At 50.9% G+C, this 20,144-nt stretch overlaps 1 protein-coding gene across 3 annotated transcripts in view; it reads left to right on the forward strand.

Annotated features, from left to right (window-relative positions):
- LOC149353663 (LIM domain only protein 3) overlaps nucleotides 1-20,144 on the forward strand; it is a 170,277-nt gene that overhangs the window by 114,984 nt on the left and 35,149 nt on the right. Inside the window, exons 1-2 of one of the 3 annotated variants that reach the window (XM_089582705.1) lie at nucleotides 8,998-9,019; nucleotides 17,135-17,366. In XM_089582705.1, coding sequence (XP_089438831.1) covers nucleotides 17,223-17,366 — 144 coding nt within the window. In that variant the 5' untranslated portion in view covers nucleotides 8,998-9,019; nucleotides 17,135-17,222. Of the gene's footprint in view, nucleotides 1-8,997; nucleotides 9,020-17,131; nucleotides 17,367-20,144 lie in introns of those variants that run through there. The other 2 variants (XM_089582707.1, XM_089582706.1) reach the window with 2 other exon arrangements.

Below are 20,144 nucleotides of genomic sequence, written 5' to 3' on the forward strand. Positions count from 1 at the left end.
TCTGCGCAGCCCCTCTTTCCCTATACTTCCTCTCCGTCGTCCTAACGCCGCTTATCACCCCGCTACCCTCCCCCATAACTGTCTCTCGCATACCTCTTGTCGGCGCATTTCATTACCCAGCCGTCTCTTCCTTTATGTGCTTGCGTGTTTTTTTTTTTTTTCGGCCACCACTCTTTCGCTACTCGTGACCGCTGTTGCGCGAGCTTCGTTTCTGTATTTTTTTTAATCCGTCCGTTTTCGTAACGGCGCATTCTCTCCCCAATCCAGCAGCTGCCGGGGCCCGCGCGGGGACGTCGGAATGGGCGCCGGCCCGTGCGACACGTATTTATAGGGAGCACGGGCCGCGCGAGGCACTATTTCCACGTCAAGGCCTCTCTACTCTCGGCCCTCGCTTCTTTTTGTTTCCTATCTCCTTCGTTTTTTTCCAAGACGTTCCCGGTTCCGGCTGCCAGATTATATTTCATTCCGCGGATATAAATGCGTATAAATATACCGGCCGGTAATGCGAGTCCCCCGATATTTTCAAGTCGCTTGAGAGAGTGTGCCTTCCGTCCGTCCTTATTTCTGGCTCTCCAGCGCGTTTGCTTGCTCGCCGCTTGATGACTGTCCTAGCGCGTATACCGCGCAGAAAACTCGCGGGACGGTTATGCCCGTTTCCGAACTCTTTTCATATCTTTAGCGAACGCACTACGGCCGCCTCCGGCCGACGTGCGCTAATTGAGACGCATTACCGCCCGACGCTATACTCTGCCGCGTGTGCAAATGGCGCAGCTTGCGTCTGTATGTATGTATATTTATGTGTATGCGTAGCGGGCGCCCAGTGATAACGGTAACGCGCTTTACGGAGATGATTAGCGTTATGCTAATGCGGCCGAGCATTGCGGCCCGGGCTTGCGCGGCCCCGTAATGCCCGCTTGCCGTTCTGTCATCTTCCGGCGATGCGATAAACGTGCGCTTTTCCGGGCACTTCGGCGCTGATGCGTTGCCTTTCGAAGCTTGAAGAGGACCAGGCTTGATGTGTGCTCTCGACGGATGGATTGGCGTAGTTGAGCGAGTATTCGTTTGGTCGGTCGGCCCGTCTTTCGGAAGCCAAGACGTGAAGAGCGCTACGGAAACGTTTAATGGCCGTTTCGTTGTTATATTTTGTCATTTAGAGTTTGCACTCGCTTCGTAGCCGTTGTATACCAATCGCACGCTGTCATAGCTTCCTTGCGAAGAGGCTTGTGCTTTAAGTGATTCTCTCTGGTGCAAGCCTCTATTGTGCGAGGTGTGCTGAAGCCCTTGTTTGATGGCAACATTCGTTTCGGAGTTACGGACTCGCTAAATAATTAGAGCTCCGAGGCATATCAATCAGTTGCGGTGAAGGTCCGCACACCGAGGAGTCGGTGAAAGGTGTCTTGAGCTGGATCAAGGTTTGCCACCTCTTGTGCAAGGTTTGTGCAGGGTTTTTGCAGTGTTTGTGCAAGGCGCCTGATAGTATTTGTTTTGAAGGGTCCGCTGCGGGCCTGTGGTGTTATACCTGGTTATCTCAACTGTTTGTTTGTTGCTTAGGAGATAAAATGGCAGCATTATGTAGCGCAGATGCGCGCAGCCATTTTTTTTTTTTTATCAGAAGCGTACTTGTAACATGACATGTAGTATGTTCTTCGGCTTCTTTGTCGGCGCGGCCCAGGAGCAACCGTATATCGCGCGCCACCGTTTTGCTAAAGTGCAGGGCGATCAGGTCAGGTTGTTCGAGCGTTCCTACTTATTTCGGAGACCACGGTTAAAGGAACGCGACGTGCGAACTGGGAGGCAGGGAGCTTGACTGACAAGTCGTAGCGGCCATGCGATGGGGCTTGTCTCGCGACCCGCTCTCGAATCCTCGTCGCGGTCACTACAAGCCACGGCTTTGCCCCCCATTGGCGCCGGTATTCTTGAATGAGCCTGGGTATGGCCGAGCCGTCGCGTGGTGCGCGCGCATACGTGTTTTTCCCCCAGCTTATAGTGTACCGGGCAGAACGCTTGTTGACACGACGCCTTGTCGCTGCTACGCGCTGGGCTCTTCGCCGACTCATTCGTCGGGTCGAACGCGAGGGACATTTCGACGGGGCTTGGAGGAGGAATAATAACGACGCTCGCGCTGAGCGAAGGGAGGCAGGAGTACAAGACTAGCGCCGCTCGACTCCGGCGCTAGAAGAGCAAAGAAAGCGGGTAGAGAAAGAAAGATGTGAAGAATGAAAAAAAAACAACGAATAAACTAAGAGAGAGACACGCTAGAGCGAGCAACCGCGGCGCCCCAGAGCGGAGGGCTGAGGCTCGAGAGAACCCCCCCTTCACTCCGCGCTTGGTCAGGTCCTGAGCGTGCCCGCATTTGCATAAGCGAACACGTGTTCCTCCCATTTGCTCGGACATTTGGCGCTGTCGGTGGGGCGAGCGCGGCCCCGCGTATAAAACACGCCTGCTTGTTCGCGATTGCCCGCTTTCTTTTCTCGTTTCCATCGATCCTTGCAGGCCGCCCTCCCCCGCGCTCGCCTGCCGCGCTCTGGCGTTGTTGTTGTTCGCCGTGGAGCCCCGCGTCGTAATTCTTCCGGCCGTCTTTCACCTCGTTGTCGCCTCTCACGGCTGCTCGTGGCTCGGGCGCCCATGTGAACTCCAACGACGCCGGCCTCGATTTGACCCCCTCCCCCTACGGTGTGGGAATGTGGGGCCCAGCACATCACATGTTTCTGGAGATTGTCTTTTGGCTCGTTTCTATGCCCCTCTTGCTCGGAATCAGGCCCTTTCATGACAAATAACTAATAACTATTGTTATAATTCCCAAGACTTCTCTTAGCTCGGCTCCTTTTCTCTGGCATGCGCGTTGTAGGTTGGACGTCTTCACTCCATCTGTGCCTGTTTTGATTGGGTGACTGCCCGTGACCAGCTTGCGTTAAATGCTAGCTCTGTCAGCGGGAAGGAAAAGTGCACACCCCTTTGGAGGAGAAATTCTAGAGGCCCGTGTACTGTGCGATGTCAGTGCACGTTAAAGAACCCCAGGTGGTCTAAATTTCCGGAGCCCTTCACTACGGCATCCCTCATAGCTTGAGCCACTTTGGGACGTTAAACCCCAATAAACGAAACTAAACCAAACCAAAAGTGCACACCAAGGAAGGGAGGAGCAATTAGTACTTTGCCTCATGAGTGGGTTTATCACGGTTTAGCAGAGTGCGCCAAACTTGCACGCCCTGTTCGATGTAATTGCCCTGCACTATAGTAACTTGAAGGAGTCTTTCGTGTACCGTTTGCGCCGGTGGCATTCCTCAAGCGAAAGCTTACGTGCGGCCTCCTCTCGTGCGGTCGGGCGGCACTGAACTGGCGGTGAGCGCAGGATCTCGGAAGCGCGGTGAGTTCCAAAAGCACTACGGTTGAAACTCTAACAACAAAGTCCACATATCTGCCACGGAATGCTGTTCGGGGGTGATTGTCACGTTTAGTTGTCAGTGGCAGGGAACAGGAGAGCAAGCTGCCGGGCTAGTTGGTGATGCATTTTCTGAAGAAGTTAGCGCAAAAAAAACGGACAAGGGAGAGACAGAAAGAAAGGGCTTATAAGACATTCACTAGCTGTTTTTGCGCTAACTTCTTCAGAAAATGGCAGTGAACAGCAGTCGCTTTTACACGAATGCGACAGAAGCCGACTCCAGTCCACTTTTTGAGGGAAAGAGCAGGTTTTGAGAAGGAAAGGCTTGACTCGTCCTCTGCTCTTTTCTTTTTGTTTCTTGAAATGGACTGGAGTTGACTTCGCATTCATGTAAACGTGGCTATTGATTAGCTCGTTGGGCGGTTCGTACCCCGTCCACGCATGTAATACGCGACATTCTTCGGAACTTCCTTGCGCGCTTGGTCTGTACTTCCGTGACTTTTGTTCTTCAGGAGATGAAAAATTTGGTCGGAGCTTCGCGCCTCGAAACGGAGATGGGTCCGCGTAAGCATTTGCCTCTGTGGCTGAGGCTGTCGACAAGCGTTGAGCACTCGCGTCGTCGAGAACACCTGAGGCCGCCTCGCGTCACTCTGTTTTCTACTGTTTGTTTTTCCCCTCCGCACCGGCGCCGCGCTGTGTCCGGGCGGCTGGCCGGGCTCCCCGCAGAGCTCGCCGCGAGGGGCTGTCTCCCGGACTCTTGACGCCAATATTTTCTGCAGTCTCTCATCGCGGCGAGCGAAAGCGTCGCTCTCGCGGAGCGGATTAGGAGCGGCGCGAAAAGCGGAGGGGAAATTACGCTCGGGTGGGTCCTTGTTTGAATTACGGAATGAGTGAGGAAAGGCAGCGGGAGAGTGGATGGGGGGGGAGAGGAGGAAGGAGCGAGGGAAGAGAAGAAAGGAGTGCAAATGCTGGGCAAATGTGTGGGAAACGAGCTGCGCGGGGTCGGAGAGGGGTGGACGCTCTTTTGCCGAAGTGCGGGTTGCGAAGGGAGGAGAGAGAGGATGAGGCGCGCATGGTACCCTCTCCCGCGGAACCGCCGCCGTCCTTCTGCCTCCTTCGCGAAACGATGCCCCATTGTTCGGGGCGCGCCGGCTTTGGCTAACGAACCTCCTTGCTGCGCTGTCGAGCGCCGACGCCGATGCGGCCGAACAAACACACACCTATAAATCAACGCCGGGCCAAAAATGAAACCCAGAGGGGAAGAAAAAAGAAAACAAAAATGAAAGCGGGTGAGGAGGAAACGATGGAAAGCGGGTGAAAAGTGGGAGGGTAAAGAGTGCGAGAGAGTTGCGGGCTAGCGTGGCCGGACTGCTGCTGTAGTCGCCATAAGGGGACTGCGGAAGAGGAAGAGAGGTGGGGGAGGGGGTTCGCAGCGGCGTCGAGGGGGCTACACCAAGTTCGTTAGCTTGAATGCGTCCAATCAATAATAATAACGCGCCAGCGCGTGGCATTCGCGTCGCTGGGAAAGCGGGCTGGTAGGCCTTGGGAAATTGGAAGGACATTCAGGGCGCACCTGACGCGTCTACGAGCAGCCCCCCATCCTTCCTGCTTCTGCCCGCACTGTTCTTCTTCCCCGCTGCATTTTCCTCTCCCACTCCGCACTCTCTTGCGCAGTTTGCCGGCCTCATGTCCCGTCCTCTTGTTATTCGGCGTCTCGTTTTTCTGCGTGCGCGTCTCTACTTGCTTGTTTAGCCGGGTTTTGGCGTCCTTTCTTGAGGCCCGTCCGATAATGGCGTTCGTTATGTAGCATACGTGGGGAGTGCCGTGTACGGACTCGTCGCCTCCCCCCCCCCTCCCCCCCCCTCCCCCCTCACCGCTCACTGTGCGTGGTATTCCACTCCCGCGCGCGGGCTCTCTTTCGCCGTGCTGCGGCGGCGCTCAATTTTTGGCCAATAGGATTTATTTTGGAGGGAGAAGCGCTGAATATTGGCCTGATTACGATCCTCCCGCGCGTTGGGTGATCAGCGCAGCCAGTTCGGGGGAAGGGTTCGTTAGCGCGCCTGCGAAGGGCCCTCACACTCTCGCAGGAGAGGCTGCAGGGTGTGATAAAGGTGTATTAGCGAACCCGGTCCGTGGCGCCATCCCGTGCCGCTCGTTCCCTCGTCGTCGTACCCAGCCCGAGTCTCCTGCGCATGCTTCACGCCTGCGGTCCGTTCGGTGCTTTTCAACCATTAATTTGGTCGGCAGTGTTTGAGCCTGTTTGCGAAGGTGCTGTCGAAACCTTCAGATGAATGGCCACGAAGCTGGGCGTTTTTTTGTTTTCGAAAACGCAAGCTCCTACTTTCCACGAGGGCAGTGGAAAGGGATGAAGGAGGAAGGCACCCTCCGCCTAGTCCAAGCCCTAGTCGTAAGCAGGATTACCTACGGGCTCCCCTATCGAGAGATCAGATTTGTTGATAGAAAGGCCATTGATACCATCATAAGGGGTACCTATAAAACTGCCCTAAACATCCCATCAACGACATCAGCGGAAAGTTTTTGGGCACTCGCAGTACACAGCACCTTCGAGGAGCTCAGGGAGGCGGTTCTGGAGGGTAGAAAAAAAAAAAAAAGCTCCTAACCAGAATACAAGCGGATAGGGACATCCTGACGAGACTGAGACTATGCAGGCGCTAGGAACTGGCCGGTGCAAGTCCCAAGTTCCGACACCTACAAGAGAGAAGATCTATGTAAACCCGATATCCATACGCATGTACCACGAACGGCAGTAGGGTATAGGAGGAGGAAGGCACTGAAAAAAAAAAAAAAACAGCAAATGAACCGGAAGCGGTGTAGGTGGACATCGGGGCCTATGCCGAGCCCGGCAGGTTCGCGATTGCTGCGGTCGACAGCCAGAAGAGGCCAATCATCACGGCTTTGATCTATGCCAAAGATCCCGCGGAAGCGAAAGCACTGCAAATAGCCATCACCATCAAGACTCAAGATCAACAGGGGAAGTAATCGCACATAGTGACGGACTCCCAGCATGCCTGCCGGGACTACCTTGCTGGAAAACTTCACGGAAGGGCGAGCACACTATTAAGTACTGTCACACAGAATAACATGGACACCTGCTCACGAAGGCCCAGCCGGAAACGAGGTGGCGAATGATCTAGTCCGCTCTCAAAAACCGGGCGAATCCCCGCCCCTACCCCACCCCACCTCCCTCATAGTACCGTATAGTGACAGGCTAGAGCACCTTAGGCTAGAAAGAAGACATTTCTCACCGCCACACAAACAGCTGTCTTCCTCGGGTGTCATTAAGTGGAGCAGAATACAATCACATATCCAAGTCTTCACATCTTACAAAAGATCAGGCCCACACAACACCCAAGTTACTGTCCTTGGTGCGGAGCAAGCCCCACGCTCTACCATACATGTTGGGAATGCCAGGACAAACCGGGCAGACAGTCAATAGTGCCACACCTGACACACGAGCAGTGGGAGGAGGTCCTGACCAGCGACAGCCCGGACCAGCAAGTCGAGATCATCCAGCTAGTCCGCAAGTCAAATGCAGTCAGCGGAGCCCTGGATTAGGGGCCCCGAGCACCCGGCTCCTGCTAATTAATCTGTTCTAATTACAAGTTCTCTCTCTCCCCACGAGGGAGGCTCGGACGCGTAAAATCCCCGCTAGACGCAGTTCAGTTACGGACAAACTTTAGTCGGCGAAAGTGGGGGCTAACCTCCTATTTTCAACTTGACTACACAACTTTTTCGCTTTTCGTCTTAAAATTTCTCTCATCGCGAGCCGGTACACCTTGGTACCGATTTGTTGCCCATCAGTTGTCTGGTATCGTCCTCGTTTCTTCCATGTTGCGCATTTCTTGTTCTCTTGTTGCGATGAACAGGCACTGCAAGTGATTTGTTGTCTCTCCGACCATCCTTTTCATTTGTCATTTTCGCGTTGTTGCCTCGTGTCCCTGCAAGACATTTGTTTTTTTTCGTGTTGGCGGGTGCTTTTCTAAAAAAAAAACAAAAATTGCGTTACAAAATCTTAGCCAGAATGAGCTGCGCTGGCAACGCGCGCGAGTGAGCGAGCCTTTGCCGCACTCGTGTGGTTGGGCAATACGTCATTTCAGGTGCACGCGGATTTCTCTTTTATCACTACTGCTTTTTGCACCGTCTAAATGTACGTCGACGCTGGATGCCAGGCCGCCATTGCCAGCTGCGTGCGTGTGCGTGCGTGTGCGTGTGTGTGTGTGTGACGTGTCTCGCTAGACCTTGGGAGTGCGCAGGCTCTCATCGGTGGTCCATGTGCGCCTGGGCAGTCAAATCGGATTATGCGAGCTATATTCTAAACGCTCGGAAATTTGACGTGTGTCTGTGATTGCAGCGAGAGACGGGTGTGTGCGCAACGTGCAGGCAAGACTGGCTGCTTTTGGTGTGGTACGAATTGTTTCCGGCCACGGGTGCGCGGATTTACAAATTTTATGGGGGCGACGCATTTGTCGGAGCCATCGATTCACCACTGCGTCCCCCGTACAGACGCCCCTGCAGGCTGCGATGCCTTCAATGCGTCTTTCCTTGACAGCCTCCGTGCGTACACGGGTCAGAATGAGTCCGTGCCTATACCCGCGCACACGGGTTTGAATGAGTCCGTGCCTATACCCGCGCAGGCGAGTTGCTGCTGGCACACTAACTGCAGTGGCCGGAGAAGAATGCAGTAGGAGCAAACTTTTGCTCTACAGATCCGCTTGCTGTTTCGAATTGGAGACCCTGCAGCGTTTGGGGAGGCTAGAGGTTGTGTCAGGTAATGAGGGGCCGAGTACGCGACGCCATTCTCGCGCGGCAACGCTTGTAATCACGGAGAGGCAGTATATCTGCCCGTGCGATCGCGGGCAACTATTACTGCCAGGCGTACGGGCGCTGACCTGAGCCGGTATAATACATTGGCTCGTTTCCTTCGATTCTGGTTTTGCGTCCATATTCATACGCCTCACCGAGCGGCCCTATCCCGGCGTGGGTTTAACTGAGCGAAATGAGTGGCGGAAACAATGGTACTGGAACGGAATGTTACGTTATCTTGGAACCGTGGCTTGTATAAAGATTCACTAGCTGATTCACTCGTGCGTCCTTTTATCATTGGTCGCGGCCGCTCGTGACGACAGAACGAAGGTCAGAAGGTAACAAGCGGTGCCAGTCGGCGGACCTGGTATCAAGCGCCTGGCTGACCAGTGCCAGAAGAAGGAAAAAAAAGAAGGAATAATGAAAAAAAAAATCGGTAAAGAATGCGGTCCGGAGTACGAGTCGCTTTCCGGTACGAATTGCTCTGGGTGAATTCAAAGCATCCCTCTCAGCTGACTCCCGCCGCCCGTGTGCCTTCCGCGGCGGTGCAGATAGCGCGGGGTTGCTATGAGATGGCGAATGATTAAGTCGAGGGGAAGTTGCCGACAAGCCTCTCAGCGGGGCGCTGCGTCAACCGTGGCGCTATTTCAGCGCGGCTTTTGTCATCGTTGACGCAGCTGTGTTGCGAGCGCGGGATAAGTGGACGCGCGCAGCTTTTCCTCGCGCGTATTTGACGCCCCAGCGTGGCGCTGCCGCGATGGCGTCGTGTCAGCGCGTTCCATCTGTGTACGGGTCTGACGCACCGAGCTTCCAGTGGTGAGCGCTGAGCCTTTCCGGTGTTTCCGGGCGCCGCAGCGCGCAGTGCAGCCCACGTTTCTTCAGTTGCCTCTCGCTCCTGCCCGCACCGCGCTCGTCTGTTGGGTTGAACAAATGACGAGGGATAAAACCGGACGACCGGAGGTGTCCGGTTGCGTTCCAGTCGTCCCCCTCTTCATATCGGTGCTGATTATACCATCTAGGCTATACCTGTCTCCTATGTGACGCGTTCGTTTGCCCCTATTCAAACGTGACGTTCAAAGGTATAAGATGGATGGTTTGGAACTTTTTAATCTTTTGTTGCGCGGAATCGCCATGAGGCGACCGCTGTCCGCGGTCGTCTTCTCTGCGGTTCCCCTGAATATGAACGATGTCGGGCACTTTCGATAGTTGTTGAAAGCTTCACATCGAACCACCGCGGCCTGTTGGCGGTGGGTGCGAATATTGGTTGCGAAGTTGCGAATATCGCAATTGTTACGCATTGAAGAACTCTGCTGAAGGCGGCACACTCGCACGAATAAGTTAATGCAGTTTCAGGGAGCGTAGCCCAGCATGACACAAGGCTAGCACGCCTTCCGCGTCATCTCATGGGCAGCCATTTTGGCTTTCCAGTGCGTAAGCTCATCGCTCGCTCGTCTTTGCCGAATACTAGTGTTTGCCCCCCCCCCCCCCCCCCCTTTTTTTTTACAATGCATTTGGCGGCGTAGATGGCATTGCTTTCTGTCGTGAAGTTGCGTCGCTGACTTGAGACTCAGGAGGTGTATAGTAGTAGCAGTAACCAACTTTCGGACACAAATGAAGTGTTAAGTAGGTCGATATATAACTGCACCCGTAATAGTATGGAATGCGTTTTTTGTCAAAAATTCATTTTCTTTTTGCACCCAGAGCGCGTTGCGTGTACTTTATCGGTGTACACCCTCCCACTTTTTTAACCTGAACGCGCGAGCGTCGACTGCCCGGCGCTGCGGCGCCGGAAGAAGAACGAGAGGAGAAAGTGAGCGAGGGCAACGGCACGCCCACAAACTCGTGCTGCTGGACTAAAGGTCGTCTGCTAGGCTGTTCTGATTAGTGCGAAGCAACCCCTCCCCTTCATCGGCTGTTAAGCATCGGCGCCCCAAGAAGCTGAGAGCAATTGTTTTTAACCGCTGCCTACAGCTCGGGTGATTCTGAAAAGAGCATACGTTTGGGGACAGCCTAGCATGCCCAAGAAACCAGTTGCAATCGTTACATACGAAAAACTGACTGAAGGGTATCCTCGCTACAGCCGCGTTAGTTTCGCTAAAGCAAATGCTCTCGAGGCGCTACCGGCAAATGCGACCAGGGCCTGGAGTCGTGCTTGGAACGCTACGCGTTTCCACCAGCCCGGAGCCACAAACCCACAGCAGACAGAACACGAAACAAAATCGCAGAACTCTGCCACAAAACTTGCTTCGCAGGGGTTGCTTCGCACGAAGCAGAACAGCCAAGCAGACGACGCTAGTTACAGCGGCATGATCAGCGCGCATGCTCGTTCCCTCTCCCTATTTCCGCTCTGCTTCGCCTCTGCACCGCTGCACTGGGCAGTCGACGCTCGCGCGTTCAGGTTAAAAAAGTGGGAGGGTGTACACGGAAACTCGCACGGTCAAATTAGCGTTGCATTAATTTCTTCCAGGCTCCGTGCGAAGACGTCGGCGAATTTAGGTTTTTTTAGTTCCGTTCCATAAACTTTTGGCCGCGGCTGTGCGTGTTCTGGCTCTTATGCTGCGCATCGCGTGAGCGTGTCGATGATGGTGTTGAAAACATTTTAACTGGGACTAAAATTTCTCGTTGGTTCTCCTATTCCGGGAGTCCATCAGATCTTGCAGCCGCTCTAGCCCTTTCGGTCAGCTCCTGCTGAACTTCCGGGTCTGAGCTGGACATTTCCTCTCACCGCTCAGTTGTCAGTTCTTTTATCCTTTCTATTTCTGTGTTGCTTTGGCAGGTGCCGACTTTGGTGGATATGCCATGGTCTCCATGTTTGTCTTCTTAATTTCTCATTTCTAGTGACTGCAGTTCTGCTTATTCGTTTCTTTAACTCCGTCCCTTGTAATCTCTCGCTCGAGCCTGCGGGCATTCTGTTGTTTTTTCTCTCTCTCTTTCTTTATTTCTTTTCCGAACTATATACGTATATCGAAACTCAAAGGGCGCCCGTGTGCTCTGCCATGTCAGTACTCGTCGTAATTATTGCGGAGCCCTCCACTAAAGCAACTCTTTCTCCCTTTCTTCTTTAGCTCCTTCCGCCATCCCTTCCCCCGCGGCGCGTTTGAGGTGTCCACAGAGAATTGGGACAGCTACTGCGCTGTTACTTTTCTGAAAACCAATTTTCATCTTTATTATTTTGTTCATATTCAAACGACGCATGCTCAGGGCACAACGGGGAACAGAAATAGCCGTCATTCTCGCACCTTTTCCCAGCCTTTTATGGAAATGAGCAACAGCTAGCGGCGTTTTTTTGGTTCCAGGTGAATTTAGTATGGCTTGTATTCTAAACTTGTTTGTATTATAAACGGTTTGTATTCTAAAGGTGCCGTAGTGGAGGTCTCCGGAATAATTTCGGCCACCTGGGGACCTTTAACGTGCACTGAAATCGCACAGCACACGGGCGCCTCTTGCATTTCGCCTCCATCGAGACGCGGCCGCCGCGGTCGAGTTCGAACCCGGGTACTCCGGCTCGGTAGACGAGCGCCTTACCACTCGCGTAAACCGCTTTTCCTGCGCAAGCTCGCTCTCGTTTGACTGAGGAGCTGGACAGGTTTGTCAACGCGATGCTTTCTTTATCACTTCAGGCTTCGTCAGTAATCAAACATTCTCTATTGCGTTGCACCTTTAACGACGTGGGAGGTCTCCGCGCTTCGAGCGTTCTGTTAGTGGAGGTCAGAAGTTTTCAGTTCGGAACTGGAACCACTCAAGTATGTGGGACCGCTGATAAGTCTCAGAATATTGCGACGTTTTATAACTTTAGGATATTTTAAAATAGAACTAGCAGAACGTTCGTTACGTAACGAATTGGGAGTTGGATTTTTATCAAAGTTGCTATGGTTTGCCGAAGGGATCATGACGACTTTCACGGTAACCTTCTGGCTTGCATAACGTATTTCCCTTTCAAAAACTTATCCACCGACTCTTGTTGCCGAGTCAATCGTAAGCCGCGGCTTGCGTCGTGCTATGCTGCATATACAACGCCACGACGTGCGGTTACTAGAGATCACTCCAACACTCGACTGTATTTTGTTTCATTGGCATTCGCTAGGGAATGAGCACTTTTTTTAAGCGATTCGGAATCCTTACGATTGAAGTCGCTCGTTCCCGACTCTTAGCTGCGCGCCCGTCGAGAGGACTGATGCCCTGACAGCCCGAGACTCGAGAGAGGAGCCAGGGTTTGCGCGCGGAGCGTGCGGGGGCGCGCCGGCAGTAGGACGTATTTTTAGGCGGTCGTCAAGCGCACGTGCGCATCGCGCATGTGTCGCGCACATGCACGAGGTCCCGCCAGGAACGCGCGGGAGCGCCAGGCCCCGGCGAGGCGCGTCGACGATAGTCGGGGGGTTTAGTTCGGCGCGCTTCAAAGGCGCCGCGCGTGGCAATTGGCTCGGTGTAGCAAGCCACGGTCCCGTCCCGGGCGCGCGCGCTTTCTCTCGGCCAACGCGGCTACTTTCGTTTCTGAGTCGCATCTTTCGGTTCTGAGACGCATTGACGACTCGGTTCAGATGCGTGCGTTGAAGCGCTGTGACGTGAATCCGCTGGCATAGCCTGTGCTGCCAGCGTCCGCGAGAAGCTGGCACAAGGGCGCTGTGAAAGAGGCGAATGCGCTCTGGCACGTTTGACGTCGTATCGGGTCCCAGCGAGAGATGCGTGTCGGGAAGGCTGGTGATATCGCATGTGCTGCCGCAGCTGAACAGAGCAGCGCAAAGCAACTCGACCATGCAGTTCACGAATACACGCGGATAACGACACCACACCAGCTTTAAGCCATTGTTATGTGCTAGTCGGTGCTCTGAGTAAGCAGTCACCTGTCAGACCATAACGCCGAACCCAAAAAGTGAGCAGTTTGGCCTGTTTCGTCTTCCTCATTGTATGGAACAACTTGCGTATGGGTAGACCGTCTTGAGAGCATTACGGGAGGCACAGGAACCTGGACAAGAAGTGGCATGCTTGTTTTGTTTGCTGGCGTGAAAAGTTCGTAGAAGCCGTCATTCGCGATGATTTGCAGTTACTTTTTTAACTAGTAGTTAAAGCTGGTCCACAGAATGCATTCCAGTTCAGTTTAACACATCATGTTGAATGTTCTTTTTAGTTGCTATGGTAAACTGATCCCTGAGTTACAGTTGAAATTACTTGTTGATGGCAATTTAAATCATCTTTCACTGCACTCAGAACATTTCATGGAGTGCCAGCCAAATCTGTTTTGTGTTTACTCAAGATCTATTGTTCCACATGGAATTTGAACTGACTCGCAATTGAGGTATTATTGCACCTACACAGAATATGTACTACTTGTGCCAGTGCAGCATCCCTTTTGAGCGGTTTTGTTGTGGGCCACCGAACAGATCGTGCACATTCTATGTATTCCAATGTGCCTGTCAGCTTGCACTGTACTCCGCATCATACTTGTGAAAACGAGCTATGTAAAGTGCAAGTTTAAGCAAGCCATGCAATAATGAATGGTGTTTGTAAAACGTTCCCGTCATGATGACCTCGTCTCACTTTCTCTGTAAACTTTGACATGAGCTTTTTTCTTCAGGGTCACGTTCTCTCCTCGGGAATCCTTGATGAAACCCTAGGAAATGAAACGTATGGGAAGTTGGCACCATAGTCTTACATATTTAGGGAAAGATCAGCTGAATGGCATAGTCTAGCAATGAGGGAAGTCCGCATATAGTACCCATTTAATAATTATAATAAGTAGTAGACAAGGAAGAACTTCTACATTGAAATTGACCAGTGAAAACTTCAACAACGAAACATCAGAAATAGACTGACAGCAGAAACAGGCTAAGGGCCATGCAATGTTCCGATGAATGCCATCTTGTAACTAGACGGCCTTCTAAATGAAGTTCAACCTGCATTTGCATAGCTGGCAATGCATCTCAAGTTGAAAAATTGATGTTAGTGGAAAATTCAGAGCACAGCTGTATGTCACAGATCAGTGGTGGCAGCTGTGATTGACACATTCATAATTTCAAAGACGTAAGCTTGAAAAGCCTAAACGCTTATGTGAATTTCTCATGATGAAATGCTGGCTTCATCAGGATTGTTGCCAAGCCACAAATGGCGCTGTTGTGGCAACGTTCTGTGTTCTGTGTAGGCTGACATCTTGCAACACACAGGCAAAAGTCATGACAGAGTACTTAATGCCATAAGGTTAGCAATGCAAATAATCTGAGTGACATTCGCATATACGGCCATACTTCATGTTGTCATAATCCTTATTGGTGGTGATGTATGGAAGATTCCAAGAAATTTTGTCTCGAATGCTGTTTATGAAGTAAAAAGTCAGCATTGCCTAAATTATCTTTCATTGACACCTCATTGCACGGAATGTCTAGATTATTATTTATTGCATACGGGTTGCATAGAATTATTCATGTGACACAATCTTACTGGTATTAAACCACCAGGCATCGAACACTACATACGTTTTGCGGCAAGACTTGTGCCCGACAGAGATGTACTACTTGCCAAGTCACTTAACCATCTGGGAAGACAGCACCGAAATGCTGTGTATCAGGTCTGTGACATTTATTACTAAAAAAAAAATCAACCAGTGGAGCTTAGACACCATTCTGGTTTAGGGATGGTTCTATGCTTATCTGCAAAATTTTAGTCTTTTTTTTTTTGTCATCAACTTACTCGTTTTCGTTTCCGCTGAATTATTTTCCAAAGGTTGGTTCATGGTCATAAACATTTCTTGCGTTTAGTGGTACTTCCTATGTGTTCTCTTATAGTTCTTGGTACCCTTCCCTGTGGACTTTAGGTTAAATTCCATCACTATGTATGGTTCGTTACCAACCAGCCCTAGGAAAGCCTCGCATATATATGACTCAGTGGATTCAGGAAAAGTTCGTTCAAATTTAATTTACATTTTATTCAATGCTTGGATGGCTTAATTTTGTATAGAAAGTTACAGATAATTAGGTGCATTGTGATAAGCGCCTGCTTTTGCTACGTTAACAAGCACACCCACACATCGGACATGTATAATGAAACCTTAAGGGACAACGTAAAAGTTACCACCAGAGCTCTCATCCGCGTTTGATCTGAAGGAACTGCTTATGTAGCTGATGACAGAAAGAAGTCTGTGCTTTTATAGTGTACAGTTTAGCTGCAGCCTGAGGAGATAACGTCACCGCTTTCTCGAGTCATGCAAGCTTTGCAACGCGTGCCGACGATGGCAGCTTTTCAAGCAACTCCCGTTCTATACCGAAGGCTTGCTTGCAGCTCCGCTCGCGAGAACACCCAACGATTTGCTGACGTAATTTTGCCAACTCGATATGCTGCTCTTTCCGCATCACTTGCATAACGTTCTCATTAACAAGCAGTGTGTTTCCCCATCTGATGCACTTTTACTGTATTGATATTTAAAGATTATAGTTGACATTTAAAGATGCAGTCTCGGATCGCGGTCATCTGCCGGATGACACTCCGTGCAAGCGTTTCATGATGACGGCTGCCGGAGAGGGCGTAACCGTATCCCCAACCGGTCGGGCGTAGTCCCAGGATGTTGGGACGTTTCGTGTTTATTGCGCTGTCCGTGCGACTAACAAGGAAACTGAGGGCTTCTCGGGGCTGCACCTGATGACGTCATCGTGTCATGCTCTGCAAGATGCGCCTCAGCTGAAAGCAGCTTTTTAACCGAAGGCCTCGGGTGACACACCTGAGAGCTACGTCTGTGCAGGTGTATTGTACTACAAGGAGGACGTTATTTATGTAGGGGTCAGTAATTAAACGATAATTAATAGAAATTTACTAATAAACTTGATAATTTTTATTTTAGGGGGCGATATGATACTGCAAAATTGAAGGCTGTCAACATCGAAGGTCAGCACAGTTTTTAAATTTTCTTTATCGGCAGTGTGGTTCGAAATATCGAGCGTCGAAATTACGCATTTGGAAGCTCGTTGAGTTGGCTTTCCTGCGTTGCACATTGATAAAATGATATCGCTCGCATTTATAATGCAGCAAATGCAGGCGCCGTCTGTGGAATTTACGATGTAGAAGCAGTTAACGTGATTTCAGCGAGGATACCACGCGCAGGGACATTATTTATTGCTTAGCACCGCGGGTAAGCCGACTCAGCGAACCTGGAAATGCGTAATTTTGACGTTAGGCATGTGAGACCTCCGCGCCGATAAAGAAAATTAACAAACTGGGCTCACCTTCAGTGTTGGCGGCCTTCAATTTCGAAATATAATCTTTCCCGCTGAAATAAAAACAAATATTATTAGTTAATTTACTTAATCGTCTAATGATAGAGCTCTAAAACGTACATAATATATTCCTTGCTGTAAAATCTACTTGGAGAGACTGCAGCGACGCATCTCTAACAGTTTCTAAAATAACAATCCGTAAACGTTAAAAAAATCATTCTATATTTTCATATTTCGAAAGGCTTGCCCCTTGTTCACTTTGTTACTAAGGGTAAGCATCATCCGGGTACCTGTGTAGATTGACTGGTGTTTTGTTCACAAGGAAAGAGACCTCGAAAAAATGGGATGAGAAAAAAAAAAAGAAGAAAGGAACTCGTACACTGCTCTGACTGCCAAATGGTATGCAGTTAGTCAGCGCACAGTATGTGCCCCATCTTTCCTCCCATATGCAGTTGTTAGTTAGCGCAGTGTGCATGTCTGTTTCTTTTGCTTTTTTTGTCATCCCGCTCTTTTTATGTCTGTTGTTGCAATGAGCCTTTGTAGGCCGTCAATCTGTTCTTTTCGTTTTTTGTTTCGTCATGTGACCCGGCCTTCTCAGTACCAGCTGCAAGGTAATATACTGCACACGTGCGCCTCAGAAGCATGGGCGACCTCTTTTGGCCGCGCTTGTTGTAACTGCGCGGGTGCTGGGACTGTCTGTGAGTGACGTCGTGGTGGTGGTGGTGGTGCGCAGGCGGGACCCGGTGGTGGCATGGCCGGAGCAGGCCGGCTGCAGCAGCGGCAGCAGCAGCAGCAGCAGCGGCAGCGGCAGCAGCAGCGTCATGTGGGGCGGCCAGCCTAGCGGCCCCGGGGCGGCCGGCCGCTGGGACACCCCGGGCGGCGGCGCCGTGGTCGAGGCGCTCAAGGCGGCCGCCGCCGCCGGAGGCCCCGCGGGACCCCCTCCTCCGCCGCCGCCGCCGCAAGGGGTGCGTACACACAACAATAATATGGTGGCATGGAAACGCCACGGAGTTTCCTAAAAAAATTGCGAGGACAGTTTGGCAACTAAAGTGTTGAGAGGCGAAAGCCGAGGACACTATGCCGTGACGACTTCCGGTGGATGTGGCGTCACACCCTTCCCGTGGATATGTCGACGTCCGCGCTATTTCGACGCAATTTCTACATTTTTGCCTATGGGTGCGTTCCAATACTCCCAATTAGACGTCTACTTAGACGTCTTGCCAGACAGCCGCCATTTTGAGACGCGTTCCATTTTTCACGAAGCCGTCCAAGAATACTGCTTCGCCGAAGTCCACATCGATGCAGGCTAACTTCCTGTCTAAAGATGGCGGAGCAGCTGGTGCAGTCAGAGCTGAGCGAGCCGTGCTTTTCGCGGGCACTGGAGCCCGGAGACGCACCATCTGAGTCATTCCGTTAAGTTGATTTTTATAAGAACTGGCGGCAAATAAAACAGTCTTTGTGGACCTACGATTATATGTGCGAATCGCGCGAGAGGAAATCGTGCGGGTGAGATCGTCTGCTATGCAGGTGAGATCGTCTACTGAAGCGGTAGCGATGAACGCACCGTTATTGAAGCAAATAAATACATAAATAAAATAAAACTAGCAAACTACTGACAGCGCGTTTTTAACTTCTTTTATTAAGAATTTTTAAGAACATAGGAGTGCAACTGTCCGCAAATGTTAGTTCAGTTTGTATTTCACAAGGCGGCGCGTGAAGTAGACACGTTCCAATATGTAGCCATGTAGATGGCTTTTTAGACGTCACACTAGACGTCTTGTCGGACGTCTAGAGAATTGGAACGCACCCTATAATTAATTAACTAATTAATCTACAGTCATCAAACTTGGCTTCTACGTTTATTTTTTCCTCCTCTATCTGAAGCAACCATTGGTTTTTTCTATCTTTTTTAGTTCCCGAGTTAAACGCGTGTCACACACTTTGTTAACGGACGACAGTATGAGCCATTAAAGGCTTTCGCCTGAATATAACTAGAGGTAAAACTGCCGGCACTGGACTTCATCCACCATGAAGAGGCGCAGGAATGCCGGGAAGACGAGGTTTCTTACGTGGCTTGGGCCTAAAGCGTGGAATCGGCCGTGAAAGCACGACTCTTCTCGAGGGAAGCCTCGAATAAGTGCTGTGAAAGTTTCCATACAAGCCTAACACCCAACCTTCACTTGAGTTTAAGTCTATCGAACATATAAAAAACGAAGTGTCGAAATAACTTAATCTGCGCACAGACAATTGCGTCGCGGTGCTACGGCCAATTTCATGGTACAATCCACGTTTTCGGCCCAACACGAGCCAAGCCAGACACGAAACCTCGTCTTCCTGACATTCCCGAAGTGGATGAAATGCTCTTTAAAAAACGCGCATAGACGGTGGCGCCAGGTTTCTCTCTGGGTGGTATTTAGAATCTCTGAACGACGCCGCCGTGGGCCGCCATCTTGAATCAGGTTGTAATGTGCGGTCACTTCTGGGCTCCTTCCGCGCGCCCCGAACTTGGTGCGCTAGGGAAAAGCCTTTACGAAAGACGCATTGATGGGCTATAGCTGGATGTAGAGTTACTAGCATATACAGTAACTCTAGTTGGATGCAGCTCAGGAACGAAGCGGCTTTTCCCCGTAAAAGGACCCCCCTTCCAGCCAACGGCGTCGGCCGATCCTCATGAACCTGCTAGCGTGACAGTGCAGGGAGAGTACTATCCCCTACATTGGAGGGAGGGGACTATATCCTTTCATCTGCCACTCTCTGCATTGTCACTCTAGCAGGGTAATGAGGATCGGTCGACGCCATGGTCTGGAAGAAGGACCTTTGACGGGTAAAAGCCGCTTCGTTCTTGAATTGTATGCGACCATAGTTGGCTCCATGTGCTTTTTAGTTAACCACAGCGCACGAAAAGAAAGACAAGGACCGGTAGGAAGACGACATAGCTGCTGTGTCGTCTTCCCGCTGGCCCGTGTCTTTGTTTGTTCTCTATGGTGAATTGGAGCCTTTACGACACTGTTGCTGTTTGATTATTGGGCCATTCTCGTTTATGAGCCGTACCCATCAATTCTGGACAAACACATTTTTGAACGGGAGAGAGTTTACGAACGCAATTTTTTTCTTACATTGTATGTGAGATTTCACTATAGCAATCAATATATCCGCCGGTCTCCCGTCGACAGGCTTGCATTTTTTTTTTCGCTATTAACGTTTTTGCTATCACCAAAAGCGTTCCCCATTAGTTATCTATGGCCATCTTAGCTCTTCGATGCCATGGATGGAAAAACTTTTAAAGAAAGATTTTGCTGCACATCGGAAGAATCTATCATTACCCTCAATATTTCCATAACAGTACCTTGCAATTTTTTTATATAAAAACATTTTGTCCGAGAATGTTGGACTTGATAGTTCCTGGGGCGGTGCAGTGAGAAATCTTCCGTTCCAATAGCCAAGAAGATCGTGGCTGTGCGACACTGTAGTTTCTGGCTCTCTTTACGGGAAGCGCGAAGGCAGCTTTGATCACCATTGCATCGATTGCATGGCCGAAACTGCACTAATTCCCTACGCAGGACGCGAAGTTTCCCTGTTTCACTGAGTGCGACTATAGATCGTGTTGACCTACCGGTCAGTTAGATGGTTTCGCTATCATCTCTATCTCAGGTGTTTTGGCCGATCATGTGGCCAGTTAAATGTGACAAGCTTCCCGCGCAGTTTCATTTTTATTTTCCGGGAACTACTGTATTGGCTCCATA

The sequence above is a fragment of the Amblyomma mixtum genome, chromosome 3, assembly GCF_055824585.1.
Source record: "Amblyomma mixtum isolate Tamu chromosome 3, ASM5582458v1, whole genome shotgun sequence".
Classification (NCBI taxonomy): Eukaryota; Metazoa; Arthropoda; class Arachnida; order Ixodida; family Ixodidae; genus Amblyomma; species Amblyomma mixtum.